The sequence below is a fragment of the Peromyscus leucopus genome, chromosome 3 (genome assembly GCF_004664715.2).
Source record: "Peromyscus leucopus breed LL Stock chromosome 3, UCI_PerLeu_2.1, whole genome shotgun sequence".
Classification (NCBI taxonomy): Eukaryota; Metazoa; Chordata; class Mammalia; order Rodentia; family Cricetidae; genus Peromyscus; species Peromyscus leucopus.
The window spans coordinates 27894922-27917063 of NC_051065.1; the positions used below are offsets into that span (position 1 = coordinate 27894922).

At 39.6% G+C, this 22142-nt stretch overlaps 1 protein-coding gene across 2 annotated transcripts in view; it reads right to left on the reverse strand.

The window, feature by feature from the left end:
• Positions 1–19338: 19338 nt before the first annotated feature.
• Positions 19339–22142, reverse strand: part of Rundc3b (RUN domain containing 3B) — a 153625-nt gene continuing 150821 nt past the window's right edge. For both annotated transcript variants that reach the window (XM_028862216.2, XM_028862224.2), the window contains one exon: positions 19339–21718. In XM_028862216.2, the coding sequence (XP_028718049.1) occupies positions 21573–21718 (146 nt within the window). In that variant the 3' untranslated portion in view covers positions 19339–21572. The remainder of the gene's footprint in view (positions 21719–22142) is intronic.

Sequence of the window (22142 nt, forward strand, 5' to 3'; positions counted from 1 at the left end):
TATGAACATGTGCACACACACACACACACACACACACACACACACACTAAGACAATATGATTAATATTTAATAAGGTAACAACATCTGAAGAAGAGGAAACCAAGTTAATAAACTCCAGCCCACTTGGCTCTTCTGATTCATTCTTCAGTTGATTCTGTGTCTGCAACATCTTTATATAAAATTTAAAGAAGCTATCTGACATATTTCAGATTTGCCTTGTATAATTTCTTTTATGAACTAAAATTGGTGATTTCAATGGAAACACAGTATTTATGATATTTTATCTTCTCACTAATCATAATGTGTTATGATTGTTTCCTTACCCAAACCTCCTACCTGACTTAAACAGAGTCTTTATGCTTGGAAAGCTTCACATTTTAAATGACTAACTCCACAGAATTCTATCACTATTTGGTATTTTTTAGATAACAATTCTAGATTTTAAACTAACAAAACCAACTCTTAGTTTCCAGTGGCAACAATATTCATGCCATTTCTTGACCAAACAGTAGAATGAAGAGTTGCTTCCCAGATGTAGTTGCAATTACTATTAACTAATTTAATTCTTTATTACTGTGGACAGGATTTTGTAGATTGACACTATTTTTGAATTTTTAGAGGTGCTCACTCACACGTAATTTACAAAATCTGAAACAGGACATATAGACTCAGTGTATTTAGTATTTTTTTTTCAAGGTATGCTGTATTTTACTTAACTATTCATCTATCAGGAGAGAGTTGGGTTGTATAAAGTAAAAAAAAAAAAGATTTTTTTCATTAAATAGCCTCATACACTTTAGAATAATGAACATACCCATAATTTTAGGTACAAGAAACCCCAGCCAAGTGGTTCATTTAGGAGTGACATCAGAATATGGGTGTTTCCTGAAGCAGATATGTGTCCCAGTCTAGAAATGTGGGCATTCAGGAAACATCCTTTGCTTTTTTTTTCAAGTCTCCAACTAATTTTGAGAGCATTAACTAGTCAGTCTATTTAAAGATACACTGTTAAGGTCTGGTTTCCTAGGCTATGCTGGAGCAAGCCACCAGAGCAGTCAGCTGATTGGTGCTATCCCGTGGGCGTGAAGTGATCATCAGCTGCTGCTGTTCTCTATCAGGTGGCAGGAACTGGCTGAATCTGGCTTGGAAGCTCACGGAGACCCCCAGAGCATCCTTTGCTGTGCACATGGAGCCAGTGGTGGTGGTCTGTCCATGGAGAAGAATAAAGCTTTGCCCTCTGACCCCATCCCGGGTCCATTCTTCCCTGCCACGGCCATATTACCAGGCTGTATTTCCTAGTTCTGGTGTCTCAGCCACTGGGTGATGCTGCCACGTGAAGGCATAAGAAGCCAGGTGTCTGTCTTAGGGTTTCTATTGCTGTGAAGAGACACCCTGACCACAGGAACTCTTGCAAAGGAAAACATTTAGTTGGGGTGGCTCACTCACAGTTCAGAGGTTCAGTCCATTACCATCGTGGTGGGATATGGCATTGTGCAGGCAGACGTGGTGCTTGGGAAGTAGCCGAGAGTCCTTCATCTTGCAGGGAACAGGCATATTTAGCATTTTTAATCATGAAAACTAAACTATGTTTAATAATTGATATTGTAAACTAAAGCCCCCAGAAGAGCCACACGTTACATTGAACTTTTTACAAGACTGACTGACTTCTAAGAATTCCAGTCTATATGGAGACGTGTGTAACTTAGCATTCTTGAGACTATTGTAGATAACCTTTGGAATGTATGAATAAAACAACCAAATGGCGTAGCATCTGTGGCCTGCAGCTGAGGTACCCCACTTTGCTGTCCCCTGCTTACCTGATGCTTCCACTGATGCATTTGAAAAGTATCTTGATTTATGACCTTCTCTGTCCTGTTTCTATTTAAAAAAAAAAGAAAGAAAAAAGAAAAAAGAAAAAAAAACTTCATGAAGTTAGAACCTCATTGGAACATGGAATCTGAGGAGGCCTAAATCTGTGTTCCTATGCTATGGCCACTCATATTTAGCACCAGAATAATTCTTACCTCCTTTAAGGTGACCATTGTGTTTTAGGGTCAATAATACCGAAGAACTTAACTTTTTTGTTTTGTTGAGATAGTGTCTCACTAAGTAGCCTGGGCTAGTCTCCAACTCAGGATCTTCTTACCTAAGCATTCAAATGCTGGAATATATACATAAAACCACAGACATAAAGCTGGGTGGTAGTGGCACATCTTCAGTCCTAGCACTTGGGAGGCAGAGGCAGGCAGATCTCTGAGTTCGAGGCCAGCCTGGTCTACAGAGTGAGTTCTAGGAGAGCAGGGCTACACAGAGAAACCCTGTCTGAAAACAAAAACAAAAAAAGCTCACAGACATACCTAAACAATGTTTTTTTTGGTTTTTTTTTTTAAACATTTATATGTATGTATATGTATGTGTGCAAGGGGATTATATACATTTCACAGCATATGTGTATGCATATGTATGTGTGCATGGGGGTATATACATTTCAGAGCATATGTGTTTGGAGACTAGAGACCAACATTTGGGAATCAATTTTTTCTTTCTACCATGTGGGGCCCAAAGACCAAACTCAGGTTGTCAGACTTATGTGGCAAGCTCCCTTACCTTTTGAGATCCTTTTCTGTAACCCCCTTTTTTCCAGGCTCTTTTTTTTTTTTTTAATAGTGTCTCATGTATCCCAGGCTGACCCTGGACTTGGTATGTAACCAAGAGTGGTATTAAACTTCTGGTCCATCTTTCTTCACTGGAGTGACAGATGATGGATGGGCCAACCCACTCAGTGTCCTGGGAAGTGAACCTCCCCAGCCCACAGCTTCTCTCTAGCTGATTCTCTATTTGCTAGCTTCAGAGTAGTTCCTTCCCCTTGCTTTATTAAAAGAGGATGTGATTTCCTGCACCATTGCAATGGAAGCAGTTGATAATCCTAAGTTTATACTTCAAGAGGAAGACAGAGATGTAACAACACAGAAACCTCAAGATACCAGTCCTGAAGACCATATTCCCTGAGTAGGCACAGGGACTGGGCAAGACAAAAAGACCAAGGTAGTTAGGCCCGGAATCCTGCACGGCACACCTGTAATCCCGCAGTTCATGACACTGAAGCAGGAGGACCAGAAGTCTAATACAACTCTTGGTTATACCACCAAGGTCAAGGGCAGGTGAAATATATGAGACACTATTTCAATATTTTTTCTTAATTAAAAAAGAAGCCTGGAAAAAAATAGGGGCCAGAGAGATGGCTCAGAAGGTAAGGGTTAAGGAGGTTATGAGAGTGAGGTCAAGCTGGGATAAATTCAAGGCAATGTGGATTAACTAGGGAGACCCTGTTCCAAACAAATGAGCAAACGTGAGGCTTATGAAGGTTTTAATGCATTCTCTAGTGTTAGGATGGTCTGCAAAGAGGGAGACAGCCTAAAGCCCTGAAATTTCCTTTATAGGAACCTTTTAAAAAGAATTTTAAATACAGCCATCTAAAGTGCCAAACCACTGCATTTTTAGAATCAAGGCAAATGCTATTTTTACTGTGCTGCAAACCTAGATCAGTATGTTGCTGTCTTCACATAATGTCAGAGTTTATTGGTAACTATAAACTCACAAGGTTTAGTCATTCCAGTGAGAGCAGTTTACCATGTAATCTACCTATATTGGCAAATACAGGCAGGTTATAGCTAATACTGGCAGAGGCAAATGCAACTAAGTTCTTTTATTGATTACTAGTGTTACAGCTCATGTCACACAGCACAGAGTAAGTATAATCTCTGCATACACAGAATAAATACAAGTTAAAGGGACTGCAGTAGAGGTCAAGTAGATTCAGAAGTAACTGAGAAAGCACTGTACGGCAGGAACAACCCAGGACAGGAACAGGAGGGAGCTGCTAGGCCCTCAGGAGTCAGCCTTGAGAACAAGTGTGGAGTTCAGCTGTGAAGTGAAGGGGTGAGCCAGTGTCCAAGAGCAGGAAATGGTCCACCCCCTCCAGATAGGACATGACCCATTGGTCAGGAGCAGGAAACAACAGGTCATGTCTAGATCCAGATGAACAAACAGCTGGACAGGCAGGCAGTAGAGTAGACTATCAACAATGGGACCAAACTGAGCCAGAGGGTCCTCGGTCCTTCTAACACACACCAGGGATCAGATGATAGGTTGGTGTGGGACCATGGCATCGCTGTAATGTTAGGTGTCTAGGTCTTTATGGGATCCAGGGTCTGGTGTGTCTGGTAAGTTCTTGGGCCTGGTTTCTCTGATATGATTTTAATATCCCCATGTGTCCCCATGGTTTCAATTATCCTCAATACACTTACAGAGTGGCTACAAACTTTCCCCAGGAGTAATTAATCTCTCAGTCTTTGTTGGTTGGGTGGTGCCTGACAGATGGCACAGTTCTGGGTCCACCCAGAGCTGTAGCCACTCTTCCCCAAAATGGAGCCAAAGGCTGCCTGAGTCTTCTCTGGCAATGTAGCCTGATAATTCACTGCTTTACACAATGTGGTGTGGCTTAGGGTACAGCATGATCTGGACACTTCTCCTTTTCTTTTGAGACAGGTCTGCACAGCTCAGGACAGCTTTGACTTTCCTATCATCCACTGCAGCCTACTGAGCTGGAAGCTCACAGGTCAGTGCCGCCATGCCCACAGCTGTGTTCTTACTGGATTGATGACATTAGCACAAGCTCTGACAGAAGAGGGGAAAGAACGCGTCTGGCCGCTTTACCTGGGGGCTTAACCTTTATAAATATGTAGCTTTCTTTACGTTTCCAGGTTCTGAAACAGGAGAGTTGCATAAATGGGCTAAAGAGCAGATTAGTACAGACACAGGAACTAGTGTGTGTGTGTGGGGGGGGGGGGGGGCGGGGGCCCGAAGCAGCAGCTCCAGGAGTGTCCTCACTGCTGGCCAGGGATGGCAGCAGAGCTCTGGCCCCTGCTGCCACCCAATAAACGCTCCTCTCCGAAGGTTGTAGGTGCCTCTGCTCCTGGTGCTGAGCAGAGGCACCTGGACACCTGGTTGGGCCAACCGGACTGACCAGCTCATTCCTCTCCCCTACCTCACATGAGTTTCTGCAACAAATTCTTCAAGGCCTCCAGACTGGCAGCTCAATGGCATCCTATTTCCTGTGAACTCTCCTGCAAGATGGGGTTCTGCTTACTTACTCACCCCCATCTAAGTCTCTCAAATTCACATTCTGTAGTCTGTGGATTTCAATTGTGAGCCAAGAAATCTAGAGCTACTGACTCAGGGCAGCTTTGTCGGCCCTGGAGTTTTCCACACCCCTAGTTAAGCTGAGACATTTCCATCGTTCTCAGCCATACCCTGTTGTTGGATCCTAAGAGGTCCCTCGGGAGGGGGTGAGAAGGTGCAGTGTCACCAGCACAGACACTGGGAGTCCATTGAAGGCAAATAACAAACTCGTTTATTGTATAATGGGGAAGGCCTTATATACCCTCCTCCCAGCACCCAGTCTGTGTGGTTGCCCCTCATTGGCTGGGCATAATCAAGAACTCTGACAGCGCCTGTTGCTAGGCCTCAGGCAGACTCCAGGTTGGCTCATAAGGAAGTATGTTATGTGCATGCCTTAGCAATTGGTCTGAGCCAACTTCCTTGACGCTATGGGCCTGTCCTACTACAATACTCCAATATTCTCATGTCATATCAACATACAGGCACATAGACACTGTTTTTTTTTTTTTTACTTTTTTTCCCCAGAAGGCACTGACTCCTCATGTGGCCCAGAAGGTAACTAAAAGCAGGAAAAAGTCTGGCATTTTTGCAGCTCTCTCCTGGAGATGTTTTGCTTTCAGCTTTTACAATGCCTTGGCTCAGATTCCAAAGGTGTCTGAAGGTTCATTGTGCTGAACCTGAAGACACCTTGGATTCCAGGAATACCTTTATGAACATCTCCAAGAAATGGTGATCCTCACAGAACAGATCACCTACCCCAAAGGAGAGCAGTTGTCTAAGTATGGTTGAATGCCCAGAGTGTTATGGAAATTCTGTCATTAGTCCACTAGCCAATTGAAGGGAGTGGCTTGGCCCAGAGGGTGGAGTTTTTATTAGAGGGTAGGTGATCTGAATAAAAGAGGGGGCCAAGAGATGTGTGTTCTCTTGAAAGGTGGACAAAAAGGCAAGCATGGCTGTGGCCTTGGTCTAGGTTCCCCATTCCTCTTGGGAATGAGGAGACAGTGGCTACGGCTGACCCGCTCAGATTTTTGTTCTGTCTTGTGAGTGTAGTGCACTGATATTTCTTGTTAATAAACTGTAACGTGATCCGGACTCCCTTCTTTATTTGGCGCCCAACAGGATGCCTGTGCCCACCCTGCCCCGAGGCTAGCCCCTGGGATCTGCCACTTGGTCCTCGTGATCACTGCCTTGAGCATTTTCGCTGTGTGCCACTACCCTTCCAAACCCAGTGCAGGTGAGCGCTAGACTACAATCTAGTCTGGCATACAGCTGCTCCCTCAAACCAATTTTGTTCAATGGAACCAAGTGCAGCACTGAGCCTGAGCTGCTTTGGTGCCGCACCTGCTCCACCTGCTGGCCAAATGTCATCACTACATCTACAACAGTTCTCCAAAGATCTGAACTGCAGGTAGGTCACTTGACAACTTGTAAACGGTAAATAAGTAATAAAGTAAATAAATAAATGAAAAAAGGGAAAGGGCAATCTTAAAACTTTTCCCAGGTCAATGATTGGGAATATCACAATGCAGAGAATTAGAACCCTGATCACTGCTACTGTGGATGGGATGCTAGGACTACTAACTGAGGAGGTAAACAACTTAAAGTGTTATTAGTCTGGCAAGCCATATCTTATTCTTAAAAAATGGTTTGATAATGGTTCCAGATGTGAGAAACTGACCGAAAAGATACAGATCTTAGAACATGGTATGTAAGCCTACAAATAGTAACTAAGGAGAATAAGACAGCTTTGAGTGACAAGATAAAGGCTTTAGAAATATTTACCACTGAGGAGGGTGACTGGTAATATGCAGACCTTACAGTTAGTTACTAAGGAGAATAATACAGTTTTGACTGACAAGATAAAGGCTTTAGAAATATTTACGGATGAAGAGAGTAGAAAAGTGATGGATAATATGTGGGCCTTAGAACAGCTTACTACTCCAACTATGCAAGCTGTAGAAAGAGCAACTATTGGTAAATTACAAGCCTTAGACGAATTTACTAAAACTGATAATAAAAGTGTTCAGACACAGACAGAAGAATTAAAAAAAAGAACCAACATCACCATCACCTTATGGAATTAGAGAAGAGTGGTAGGTTATTATAACACCAACCATGATTTGTCCAATTAGTATTCAAGAAAAATCACCAAACGACAAGTATCCCCAAGAATATACAGAAGTGAAATGGGACCCTATATAATTGTTAGATTTAAAGAGAATTAAGGAAGCAATAGTTTCCTATGGTATGCATTCAGCTTATGTGAGGCAGATGTTGAACACATGGTCCTCTCAGAACAAAATTACACCAACAGATGAAAGATTTACTTACAGCAGTACTGGAATATGGTTGTCAGAATGGAGCAGCTGGTAGAGAGAAGCTAAGGCCCTTGAACAACAAGGTAGGGTTAGAGGTTATAAGATCTCTAAAGATCAAATCTTTGGTGAGGGCTCTTATGATGATGTGGATAGTCAGGCTACATTTGATGAACACACCTTGTCCCCATGCCATCATTAAATGATTTGGACAAGATTCAAGAATCAGGAAAGAGAACTGAGCCATTTACAAAAGTTATACAAGGCCCAAAAGAACCTGTCACTGAATTTTTGCATAGACTGATTTCAGCTGTAAATAGAATGATATCATATCCAGAAGTTAGACAAATATTAATTGAATCTTTGGCTTTTGAAAATGCTAATTCACAATGCAGATGGATAATTGGGCCTTTAAAGATCAGATCAGCCCCTACAGAAGAATGGATCTAACACAATGTCATTATTGAGTCTCTCAACCATGATACTTGGATAGGAGAGGTTATTTCCAAAGGCTTAAGGAAAAATCAAAATGTCAAATGGTTTAATTGTGGTAAACAAGGTCATCTAAGAAGGAATAATAGGCAGGGCATTCCTGGAAACAATGTCTCTTCTAAAGATAACTTGAAGAGAAGGCCTCAGCCTTCTGGATTATGCAGAAGATTCGGCAAATGCTGACAGTGGACCAATGAATCCAGATCAATGAGGGACAGGCAAGGCCACCCTTTGCCATCAGGCAATACCCTGAGGGGCCTCTCATAGGCCCCCATGTCAAACTTGGTCCAGTCATTCCCTGTCACCCTGGGGGAAACTCCTCCCCAGAACAATTAAAGGACCTGATACCTATTGTAAAAAACCATACTGCTCTGGATGATAGAACAGCTTTAGAATATAAAACAAAATTTCAGGAGAAACCATAAAGCAAATATTTTGGCAAACTTCTATAAATGATTGAAGGTACTATTGTTGTCACAAATCTCTTACCCCTCAAATTTATTTTGATGCTTTAAAAATCTTTCTTTAGAGGCCGGGCGTTGGTGGCGCACGCCTTTAATCCCAGCACTCGGGAGGCAGAGCCAGGCGGATCGCTGTGAGTTCGAGGCCAGCCTGGGCTACCAAGTGAGCTCCAGGAAAGGCGCAAAGCTACACAGAGAAACCCTGTCTCGAAAAACCAAAAAAAAAAAAAAAAAAAAAAAATCTTTCTTTAGGTATATTACTATCTCATAATTTAAACTTTCTGTTTTGATATTAATGATGTTTAAGTTTTCCACAGTGAACAATAAACTTTCCTAACAGTGATCTCTGAAGTCTCCAAAAAGATGTGACTATTCTACCTGGTTTGTAATAATACCATTGAGCCAATAAAAACCACCCAAGATTGGTTTTGGACTATAAGCAGCTCAGGACAATTCCGAGGTGGCTAGCTGAGATGGTCTACCCTCATGCATCACTCCAGCCAGAGCCTCAAATAAGCTCTGCACTTCCCCAATACTGAGAGACTAGCAGCAAATGATGAAGCTAGTTCTCCCAAGACTTAACCATTGTTTCCATTTTTACAGGGTCCCTTAGAGATACCGTTGCTCCTCAGACAGCAGGAAGTAATTCTAAGAACAGGACACTCACTTTCCCAATAGGTGGTGTGGATGGTTTTTGATCTTACTCAGGGTTGTGGATAATTGTAGGGGGCATTGGTTGTAAGTTGTTATAGGGCTGAATAAAAGAGATTAGACTCAGGAATTTCATTTGGAATAGAAAAAGGGGGGATAGATATGATAGGATAAAAAGGTAGATTATTAAATCTACTGGCAAACTAAATAAGCAATTATCAGTTTCAAATCTATATTGGCATGGAGTTTTGTATATCAATACAAATTTAGGTTCTTTTTGTCATATTATAAATACCTTTCTACTTGTTTAAGATATTTTTGCATATTGATACAAATTTGTTATTGTTCTTATACTGTACATGTTTCTAATTTTGTTTAAGGTATTACCTATACAGCTTACACCTATACTGCTTGTTTATTTATATATGGTGAAGTCTTAGTCCTTAAGAGCAACATAAGATAATATACAGGTTATAGTCACCCATAATTATCAAACGTATAGTCATGTTAGTTAGGTTTTCTAGGTATAGAGAAATATGTTTCAAATGGATAGGTAATCTTCAAACACTTCAAAGACCTACAGAATACAGCATTTAAATGTTTCAATAACTTCGAATCTGTTTTTTGATATGAGATGTGTCTGCTCTTGGTGACACCAATCTACTTCTAAAGAGGATGCTGGGCACTGAAGACACTCCATATGGAGTTTGCTCTTTGTGGCACAAACTGGCCTATAGGGCAAGAAACTGCCCTTTGTGGTAATATATTTGTAATCTAAGAAATGAAGCTTGCCTGAAGATCAGAGGGCAGAGTCAGCCATAGAGTTAGCCACAGAGATCAGGGAGTGGTGTCACACAACTTAATCCTGGCACTCAGAGGCAAAGATCCATCTGGATCTCTATAAGTTCAAGGCCATATAAGCTGGGCTACATGACATTAAGCAAGTATAAAAAAGAAACAGAGCCAGGCAGTGATGGCACAAACCTTTAATTCTAGCACTTAGGATCACACACCTTTAATCCCAGCACTAGGAGGGCTGAAACAGAAAGTGATATGGCTGGGCAGAGAAAGGGATATAAGGCAGGAGACAGGAATCCACTCTCTTGCAGATGTTCTGTCAGGCTGAGGAGTTGTTGAGGTAAGAGGTGGTGGCTGTGGCTTGCTCTGCTTCTCTGATCTTTCAGCTTTTCACCCTGATATCTGGCTCTGGGATTTTATCAGAAGACTATTTAGGATTCATGCAATATCTGGCATCCAACTTTTGGGACATGAATTTATGAAAAAGCCACTTGTCTGTAGCTTTGCAGCCACCAGCTCAGGCCAGAGCTGCACATAGCCAGAGTCCCTACCCTGCTGGCTGAGTTTTTGTTGCAGCCTCTCTGCAGCAGACTCCACAGACTTTTGGGCTCCCAAAGCCACAGGTGTTAGCCTCTGCACATCCCCCAGTGCATAGCTGGCTCTTTTGCTTCTTCCCTCTCCTGGTGGACTGTGGCTTTCTCTGGGCCCCCTCCTCCGGCTGCTGCCACATCTTCAACTGAATCGTCATTGTCAGGTTTGGTGAGTCAACTGGGATTTCTTAAAGGGGGAAATTAGGTAAAAGAGTTTTTTTCCCACATTGAAAAAAATGGGAAACACTATTACAATGAAAGGAGTTAGGTCTCTGTTTGATAATATGATAGATGGTTTGAAAATAGAACAATTAAATGAGAAGATAATTAACTCAGATGGGATTTACATAATGTCAATTATAAACATTATCAGTTTGATCATTCTTGTTTTAACCCTAAAAAAAGTTGGTTGATATGAGTGCCAAGATACAAGTCTTAGAAAAACTTATTAAAACAGATCATAAAGATATTTAGACCCTGACAGAGGAATTTAAAGGAGAACCAATCTCAGCATTGCATTATAAGGTTACAGAGAAACAGCCTAAGGCTTTCAAACAGCCAAACTTAATTTATCCAGTAACTTTACAGGAAATGTGGATAGATATACTCAAGGCTATGTAAGAGCTGACTGGACTCTTGTGCAAATGTTAGATTTGAGGAGATTCAAAAAAGCAATAGTCTCATATGGCATACACTCACCATTTGTGAAGCAGATGTTAAACTTGTGGTCAACTTGTACAGAATTATCCCTCAAGACTGGAGGGATTTGGTTACAGCAGTCTTAGAGGATCTGGTGGAAGGATGAGGCTAAGAGCCTTCAACAATGATGTAGGGCTAGAGTTATGGAAATTTCTCAAGATCAACTTCTTGGAGAAGGTGATTACGCTGATATACAAAGACAATCTTTATATGATGACCACACCCCCTGGCTTTATGCCGCACAGCAGCCTTGAATGCTTGGAACAGAATTGGAGAAATAGGAAAGAAGATTGAGTCATTTATACAAGTTATACAGGGCCCAAAAGAAAACTTCACTGATTTCTAACAAACTTCAGATATAAATAGAGTAATACCAAGTTCAGAAGCTAGACAAATAATAATTGAATATCTGGCTTTTGAAAATGCTAATGTACAATGCAAAAGGGTAATTAGACCATTAAAGGTGAGATCAGCACTCTTAGAGGAATGGATCAAGATACAATGAATATTGAATCTCATGACCATGATGATGCTTGGATAGGAGAGGTAATTTCTAGAAGCTTGAAGAAAAATCAAAATGTCAACTGTTTCAATTGTGGTAAACAAGGTCACCTAAAAAGGGACTGTAAACAGGGCGTTCCTAGAAACAATGTTTTTTCAAGGAATAAACCTAACAGAATGCCCCTCCCTTCTGGATTATGCAGAAGGTGTGGCAAAGGCAGCCATTGGACAAATGAATGTAGATCAACAAGGGACAGATAAGGTAATCCCTTGCCTGTGCCATTGGGAAATTCCCTAAGGGGCCTCTTGCAGGCCCCCTTGTCAAATTCGGTTCAATCATTTCCTGTCATTGGGGGAAAAACTCCTTCCCAGAGCAATTAAAGCACCTAATGCCTATTGTAATAGACCATACTGCTCTGGATAATAGAACAGCTTTAGAAAATAAAACAAAAATTTAAGGTAAAACCATAAATCAAAATTGATAAAGATTAGATTTGGAAATTCCCCAAAGTTAGGGTTGGGTCAGAGTTTTATTTTTGTCTTTTCAGGAAAATAAAAACAACCATCTTGAAAAATTTAAAGACCTTTGGACAAATAAGCATCCAAAGAAGAAGGAAGAACTACCTAGAAAAAATTACTAAGAAGAGGAATAATCTAACCTAATGCAATCTCTGAAGTTTCCAAAAGGATGATGAGATCCCACAATAATGATTCCATATGGACTATGATGATACCATCAAGCTGACAAAGACCACCCAAAGATCAGCTTTGGACTACAAACTGTTTAGGACAATTTTGAAATGGTTAACTGAGATAATACAGCCTCACAGACTTCTATAGCTAGGACTTAAGACAAGCCTTGCACTTTCTCATTATGCAGAGACTGGACAACAAATGATACAGCTACCTCTCCCAGGGCTTGGCAATTAACCCAAAATTTTCTTTTCAGAATCCCCTAAAGATGCCTTTGCACCCAGACAGCAGGAAGTAAAGTTAAGAACATGATGCCCACATTCCCAAGAGATGGGGTGGGTGGTTTTTGGTCATTCAATGGGTTATGGATAGTTGTCATTATTTAGGTGGTTGTTTACAAGTTGTTATTTATAATGGTCAGGAAAAAAGCTAAACAAAGGAGATTAGAGTCAAGGTTCCTGTCTTGAAAAGAAAAAAAAGAGGATATAGATATGGAAAGATAAAAGGTAGATTATTGAATCCGCTCTAAAAAAAGATATAGAAATAATAGGATAAAAGGGTAGATTATTGCATCTACTCTGAGAAGAAAAAAGGGAGACTATGGGTATAATAAGATAAAAAGGTAGATTATTGGATCTACTTTTAAAAAGCAACTACTAGTTTTAAATATTTAACATTGGATTAGATTTTTATATATTGCATACAAATTGTGTATATTGATATGAAGTTGAGATTATTTTTGTTGGAACATACTGTACATACATTTCTACTCTTGTTCACGGTATTGTACTTACACAGTTCATTTAACAATGTAAGGTAAATTACTAGTCCTTGAAAGTTATTATTACAAACTATTTAGGATAATTAATAAATGCAGGTTAGTAGTCACGTATTACAATGGAACTTGTAGTCAGATTAGGTATGTTTTCAAGGTTAAACAGAGATCTGTTTTTGATAGGTCATCTTCAAACACTTCAGAGATCTACAGACTATGGCATTTAAGATGTTTTAATAACATAGATTCATTTTTTTATGACAGTAAGACATGTCTGCTTCCTGGCAGCACCAATCTACTTCAGAGAAGATGGGCATCAAAGAAACTCCATACAGTGTTTATTTTCTTTGTGGTAAATTAACCACTGGGCAACAAAATGCCCTTCCCTCAACTATTGACAGTATGCTGTCCAAAATGGACAAGCAGGACACAAAACAAAGTACTGCCAAATCTTACCAAGATAGAAAGGCCCTTCATAATATCCTGCTTTACAGAAAAGTCTGTTGGATATGCTAAACATGTATGCTGAAGATGGATGCCCTAACGTTGCAGAGGATCCTTTGGTGACTGTCCAGGCAGCCAGCTGTTTCTGTCATTTCTCACATTTTTTGGAAGTTCCTGGCCTGTAATTCCTATTTACTTAGGCAATATTATTTCATTCTCAGGTCTCTGATGGAGTTGAAGACTAGATAGTTATAGTTTTCCTTGCTAATAAATTCAGAAAAGAAACTCACTCAAGAGGTATAAAGTGTATAAGTTTGAAAGACATCAAAAGATAGTTTTGGGTTGGTAATACAAGTTAGGATAGAAAGTGAATTAGGAGCCGGGCAGTGGTGGCGCACGCCTTTAATCCCAGCACTCGGGAGGCAGAGCCAGGCGGATCTCTGTGAGTTCGAGGCCAGCCTGGGCTACCAAGTGAGATCCAGGAAAGGCGCAAAGCCACACAGAGAAACCCTGTCTGAAAAAAAAAGGAAAAAAAAAGTGAATTAGGTACAACACTTTGGATTTACCAAAATAGGATAAATAATAGAATATTTTCTCTGAATTTGTCAATTGTTAATAGACTGGACATTATTAATATAATTCTTGACTGTATATAGCTATTGTACTTATTGTACATAGTTTTTCTTGTATTACTTATAGCCTTCTTTTATTATTTTAGACAAAAAAGGGGAAATATGGTGATATATTTGTAATCTAAGAAATAAAGCTTGTCTGAAGATCATAGGACAGAGTCAGCCACAGAAGTCAGGGAGTGGTGTCACACACCTTTAATCCTAGCACTTGGGAGGCAGAGGCAGAGATCCATCTGGATCTCTAGACATTCAAAGTCATGCTGGGGTACACGAGATTAAGCCAGTCTAAAAGAGAAACAGAGCCAGGTAGTAGTGGCACAAACCTTTAATTCCAGCACTTGGAATCACACACCTTTAATCCCAGCACTAGGAAGGCTGAAACAGAAAGTGATATAGTTGGGCAGAGAAAAGAATATAAGGCAGGAGGAGACAAAAATTCACTTTCTTGCAGATGCTCTGTCAGGCTGAGGAGTTGTTGAGGTAAGAGGTGGTGGCTGTGACTTGCTCTGCTTCTCTGAACTTTCGGCTTTTCACCCTGATATCTGGCTCTGGGTTTTTATTACAAGAATATTTAGGATTTGTGCAACAGCCCTTGCCTAGACTGCTGACAGTAAGTATGCTGTCCAGTCTGGACAAGCAGGACACAAAGGAAAGTGACTGTCAAACTTTGCCAAGACAGGTTAGGACAATTATTCAAAATTTCTTGCTTCTGAAAAAGGTCTGTCAGAGATTCTAGGCCTGTAGGCCAAAGATGAATGCTCCTACATTGCACAGGAACCTTGGGTGACTGTCCAGGCAGCCAGCTGTTTCTGTCTTTTCTTACATTTTTAGAAGTGGCTTGCTTGTACTTTCTGCTTACTCAGGTACTATATTTTCCTTCTCAGGTCTTTGATGGGGTTAAAGACTAGACGGTTACAGTTATTGTTTTCTTGAATCTTAGCTAAAGATAATATTAGGTACAAAACTTTGGATTCTTCAGGAGAGGACAGCTATTGGAGTAATCTCTATAAATTCTTCAATTACTTATGGCCTGGACATTTATGATGTATTTCTTACTTAATAATTGTTTTTATTATATGTAGTTCATTTTCATTTAGGTTATTACCTTTTCTTTCTTTTGGACAATACTTGATAAGCGTTCTTATTGTATATAGTTTTATGATGTTAGAATTAGCATCTTCCTTCTTAATTAGACAAAAGAAAGGGGAAATGTTACAGGAATTCTGTCATCGGTCCACTAGCCAATGAAAGGAGTGGCTTGGCCCAGAGGGTAGAATTTTTATTAGAGGGTAGGTGATCAGAATAAATGAGGGGCCGCCAGATGCACACTCTCTTAGAAGGTGAACGAACTGGAAGCAGTGCCTACGATAGACCCATGGCAGATTCTTCATTCTATCCTGGAATGTAGTGCGCTGACATTGCTTATTAATAAATTGTAATGTTATACCCTGACTTTGTTCTTTACCAGATATTAGGGTGAAAGCCCTGGTTCCATCTCTGTCAGCCTCTTCAGGCTAAGTTCTTAGGCTACCATTCTAATATGCCAGCTAAAAATGAGTAATGGGGGCTGGGGGCATGATTCAGTATGTGCCACACATTTGTGAGGACCAGAGCCTGCAACTCAAGCACATAGAAGGCAAAAATGCGGTCCTTGGGACAATTCTAGCTGGACTGGCAGAACTAACAAGCTCAAGAGTCAGCAAGGAACTCTGACTCTGTGAGTAAAGTGGAGAGTAATGGAGGAAGACACCTGTGATCGTTTAGATGCTGAATGTTCCCTAGTGTCACCAGCAATGGAACACTTGGTCCCCAGCTGGTGGCATAGACTGGGTAGGTTTAGGAGGCGTGGCCTTGCTGGAGGAAGTGTGTCACTGGGGCGAGCTTTGAGAATGTAAAGACTCGTGCCATTTCTAGTTTGCTCTCTCTGCTCTGTGCTTGTGGTTTAAGATATGAATTCTTAGCTGCTACTCCAACTGCCATGCCTGCTGGCTGCTACCCTGACCCCACGGTCATGGATTCTAACCTCAGAAACTATGGCTCAAAGAAGCTCTTTCTTCTATTAATTACCTTCGTCATGTTTTATAACAGCAAGAAAAAACAAAGTAACTAAAACCACATCCAATGTAACTAATGGGCCCTCACATGCATACACAATCGTGTCCATATTTACACATGGACATACACGTTCTCACATGTGTGAACATGCATGCATGTATTTATAGCACACATATATACAAGTGCCAAAAAAATGAGTAATGAGCACCAGAAAAAAAAAGCCTTGCCTATGATAGAGATTCCAAAGCTGATTAGAACTTTGTGACTGTGGTGAGTTGGGATATTGCTGATCCAGAGGTATTCTAGATTGCTTATTATTACTGTGGTAAAACACCATGACCAAAAGCAACTTGGGAAGAAAAGAGGTTTATATGGCTTATACTTGAGAATCGTTTTCTCCCATGACAGGATAGAGGATCTGGGACGTTCTGACAGGTCAGAAACATTAATTAAACACTGTGGGCTGGGCTTTTAAGGTATTTGGGACACAGTGAAAAGATCAAATCTAAGAATCATGAATATAAAAAAAACTGTGAAGAATTTCCTTACAGAGACCAAAAACTATTTTCAACCAAATCATAGCAGAAAATTTCCCTTATTTGGGCAAAGGGATGCCTCTGCAGACACACAAGACACAATCCCAGAAAAGAATTTCTCATTCTACTTTAATTGAAATTTCAGAGCTAAGAGAATATATTGATGGAAATTTAAGGAAGCACAAAATATATTGAAAATAGCAAGAAAGAAGCACCAAGCCATATATGACATGATCCTCAGGATGGATGGATGAAGACAGACCTTTAAGATGGACACATGAAGACAGGACCTTCAGGACAGATGTATGAAGGAAGACAGGACCTTCAGGATGGATACACAAAGACAGGATCTTCAGGACAGACATCAAAGGCTGGATCTTGGCATGACATCTTTCAAGTTTTAAAGAAAACAACTGCCCACCCCATCTATACCAGCAAAGTTACCAGTCACAGTGTGAGAGAAAGGACTTTCCACGACAGAAACAGGCTGAAGGCATTCACTAAAGCAGCTTTGCAAAAGACACCTGAAGGAATTCTTTGACTGAATAGAAAGACAAACACACCCAGCAGCCTTGCAAACCACTTTAGATGAACAGTTAAGCAAGAGAGGAATAGGAAACACCAAATTCTACCAGATCAACAAGATGACAGAACATAAATATACATCACTCAACAATCACTCTGAATACTAGTGGTCTCAATCCACCACTGAAAAGACACAGATCAATAGAGTGTATTAAAATGCAAGACCCAACGTGTGTGTGTGTGTGTGTGTGTGTGTGTGTGTGTCTTCAAGAATTGTACTTCATCACAAAAGACAAACAAGACAGATGCTACCTTAGGGGACAGGATAGAAAAATGTATTTCAGGTGAATGGAAGCAAGGGTCAAACAGGAGTCACTGTTTTAATATCCAACAAAATAGACTTTAAATCTACTCAGAAGAGAGAAAGACAGTCACTTCTAAGTAAACAATCCACCAAGGAGACATTACAATCCTAATCATATACATATCAAGTGTGGGTAGCTCTAATTTCATAAAACAGATTCTGGTAAAGGTAAAGTCAGTTGCATAATAATAGTGGCAGATTGCAATAGACCATTCTAACCAATTGACGGATCATCCAGGCAAAAAGAAAACAGAAAATGTGAATTAAATGAGATCACAGATCAGATAGATTTAACAGACATCTAACTATCATTCCATCTGAGCACTGCAGAATGCGCATTTTTCTCAGTAGCCGAAAGAACTTGATCTGAAATCAGCGATCTATTAGGACAGAAAGTGTCTTAACACATACACGGAAACTGAGAAAGCTCCTGACTTCTATCTGACCACAATGGACCAAACCTGCAAATCACCAGCATGAGGAGTACAGAACAGTGACAAACTCACAGGGACGGAATGACATCACTTGATGATGGCCAATGACAATGAGATCAAGAAAGGAATCTAGACAGACATTCCTAGAAATAAAAGAAAACACAATAATAAACACTTAATGACACACCTGAGGGACTTGGAAAAACCAGAAAGGCTGAACTCAAATCAGATTGAAATAATATTAAATCAGGGCAGAAATTAATGAAATGGAAATGAAAAATTACAGAGAATTAATGAAACAAGGTAGTTGTTTGATAAGTTTAATAAAAGTAACTAAATTTGCCTAAAGCATGAGAAAAGACCAAGATTAAGAAAATTAGAGGTGAAAAGAGAACCATTATGGCAGATATAAATAAAATTCAGAAAATTATTGGGAGATATCTTAAAATGTATATATATATATATATATATATATATATTCTGCTAAATTGAGAAAATCTAAAAGAAATGGATGAAGATTCATGTAGATAATATAGACCAATCCATACTGTGATGAAAAGGGATTCTTTGGTAGGAATCCCTGAGTCCATTGTACATCATGGGCAATGTCCTGATACTTCTGGAAAGTTCCAAGAAATGCCCCTGATGGGGAGGGAAAAAGGAGATATTTGTCCTAAATTCAGAGAATTTTAGCATTACCTTTACTAGAGCAGTCAAATACAAATTGTAATTACATCACATGGCCACAAGATGACAACATGTCAACATATTTTCAGGACTATAACTATAATTTTGTTGAGGTTTTGCTGTAAGCTACTGATTAATTAAATTTCCTTGTCTTCCCCTATCCTGAGTGCTTGAATAATAATAAATCTAGAGTGTCAGAATTCTGTCAACTTCATATGAGAAGAGTTGTGACATCATCACAAATGGATAGGAATTCTCAACTCCATTAGTATATGGGACCCCTGTTCTATATGTAGTCAATAATTCTCAAAATGTCATGTGGTCTATAAAGAGTATTTCTTAAAGTACATATATAATCTATCTTGAATAAAAGGATTTTTTCAAATCACATTCATTAATACTGTAGGTATAATTAATACCCACTATTCACTATATTTGCTGAAATAGAAATTCAGTGAACACTTGAATTGGGTAATTATTTTTGTCAGGGAACAAGACTATTACTGTATTATTAAAAAAACCTTTAATATACATGCAACAATTATAGTACATCAAGGCAACAAAATAAACATGAAAAGATAGACATAATTCAGCATTCTTTGTGGGGTTCTGAAAAATAAATACTACCACTGAAAATTAAAGATTGAGACACACAGTTTATTCATGCAACATTTATAAACTGCCTCTAGTTTTAAATGAACTGCAGAAACCTGGATTTCATAGTAGCAGATGAATTTTATACCAAGAACTCCAAGAATGAAGGGAAAGCCATGATCCTCATGTGTCATGTCTCAGTCTGTGGTTTGCAGTAGGGTTATGTGCACAAACTAGTGTTTCTATCAGACAAATCTGAAAAAGTGTACCAACTGGGAACCTTGTGTTCCCTTCTACTTTATAAAAATGTATGAAAAGATCTTAACAAGGTTTTAATATATGAAAGAATCATAAATGTCAGGTGAGAGCAGGTCATGATGATAAAGCATTAAACATTTTGATAGTTCTTAGGAAAGTAGAGGCGTGCTCACGACCAGCCTGAAATTCTCAGTTTTCCTGACCATCTATTTCCTCATATGCCCTCCCTCAGGCCCCGAGGTCACATTGATTAAAAGCAGCTTTGGACATTGTATTCTTAATGTGGTGTACATTATTCAGAACAGCTGGAGGTGCTAATTTTTAAGAAGGTATGCATTTGTACAAGTATTAAAGCCTTCAGCTATGGGCAGAAAGGTTCCTGTATGTTCTGACACATCCGATACAAAATCTGTCATGAGCGTCCAGGCCTCCTTTGCCCCTGAAATGACTGTGTGTTCTACCTCGCTGTAAGGCTGCTCACATCACTATTAATGACTTGATATTCCACACCACGAGACTAAGCTCCAAGCATTTCTGAAACCTCCCATCCCTACACTTTGGACACAAGGAACGAACATGTGAGTTCAGCTCTCCTCGGACAGCTTTACAGGAGGAACAGATTCTACCTGTCACAGGTGCTAGGTTTAAATATAAAAATTAACAAACAAAAATGCCACATGAAGTCCCCAGTAAGTATTGTGACCTCCTCATGTAAACAACATAGAAAATTTCTTTGGCACACTTGTTTTCCTCATATTACTCACTATAGAAAATATACTTCATACATTTTCATTTTCAATGGGTGGAATTTTTAGGGACATGTGAAGCTGTTTCAAAAACTGCAAAAAGATTTGAAACACGGATATGAAGAAAACCACTTTTCCCATAGACATATATGATTTTTAAATACTAAGATCAGTTTAAAAATGAGGTCATGGTATAATGGTAAAGGGTGTGAAACATCCAAGATATAATTAATTGTTGCACACAGGAGGAAAATAGCATTGTAGCTCAGACATATATTCACAGTCAGATATGCTGGTCACTCATGAGTTCTTCATTTAAAAGTTTCTCAAATCCTTAAACTAAACTCTAAACTTCTGATGAAAATAACACTTTTCCAACATTTGTTCTGCATTTTGGAATGTTTCCAACTTCTCAGGCATACCCCCATCACATTTTAAAATTGATAATTTTAAAAGGAAATCCTGAGAAAGTAAGTCTAAGAAATGTATTCATTTTCTTAGATATAAAATGCTTTTCCTACATACCTTACAAATTAAGTCAGCAAATGCCTAAAAAGGTACATATCTAAAAATTTATGAAATGCTAAAAGTTGGTACCAAATGATAAACGATAGAAGAAAAACTAAAAGAGCCATTGTGCCCCTGCGGCTGAGAGCCTTCTCCTGTACAAACATATCACGTGGACATCGCAACTTAGGAAATACTTAATGAAATTAGTTATCGTCTGTGCAGATGTAACCACTAAATAAAGGAGTGAAAGAAAACACCAATTTTTAAGTCTTGAATGAAGTCTGAGCCCAGCCTCTGCACACCAAGAGGCATTTAAACAAATATATAAAAATCAGTTGAGTAACAACTTTGTACAGTTTACAATGGATTCAGACAATCTTTGTAAGATTTCTTTAAAGCCTATTCAATTTTAAATATCCTCAATGACAAATGTAAGATTTAAAAAAAAGAAAAATAGCAGGACTATTATGCTTTTCCCTCAGACTTTACATGGGCTGGGCTGAAATCCTCAAACGACAAAATGCCATGTGTGTGCCAGAATAATATAAAATTTCAAAGATCTCCCCAGCAGCCAAACCTATGGAAACTGAATATTTACAATACAGAAACTTTGGGTTTTTATGTAGTCTTTCAGGATGGAGTCAGGCCTGGACTTGTCATCTCGGCTGTGGGGCTCGCAAGGCAGTCATTGGATTTTAGGCTCGTGAGGGACTTGTAGCTTGCCACAGATGTTAGTGACCCACAGAGACCAAGCAGTGAGGGCGTATCTTCTTTACCTGGAAGTTAAGATAAAAATCACACCATAGTAACAGCCTTCATGAATCACACAGCGAGACCATAGCTTCTAAGGGAGTGAAGATGTATCCGAGTGGCTAAACATACTTCACCTTTCAGCAGTTTTTAATATCACCCTTAAAAGCATTAGAGTATTTGCACTTCTCTTAAGATTTCTTGGTATAGATGTTTGAGATAATGTATTCTAGAGCAAAAAGGGAACGGTTGCCTTTTGTTTACTTACTGAGACAGATCTCTTTATGACATTCTGGCTGTCCTGGATCTCACTATGTAGACCAGGCTGGCCTCAAACTCACAGAGATCCACCTGCCTCTACCTCACAAGTGCAGGGATTAAAGGTGTACACCACCATGCCCCTCAAAAATAAATTCTCATATATTTTTGAGAATATATTCACACTCATTC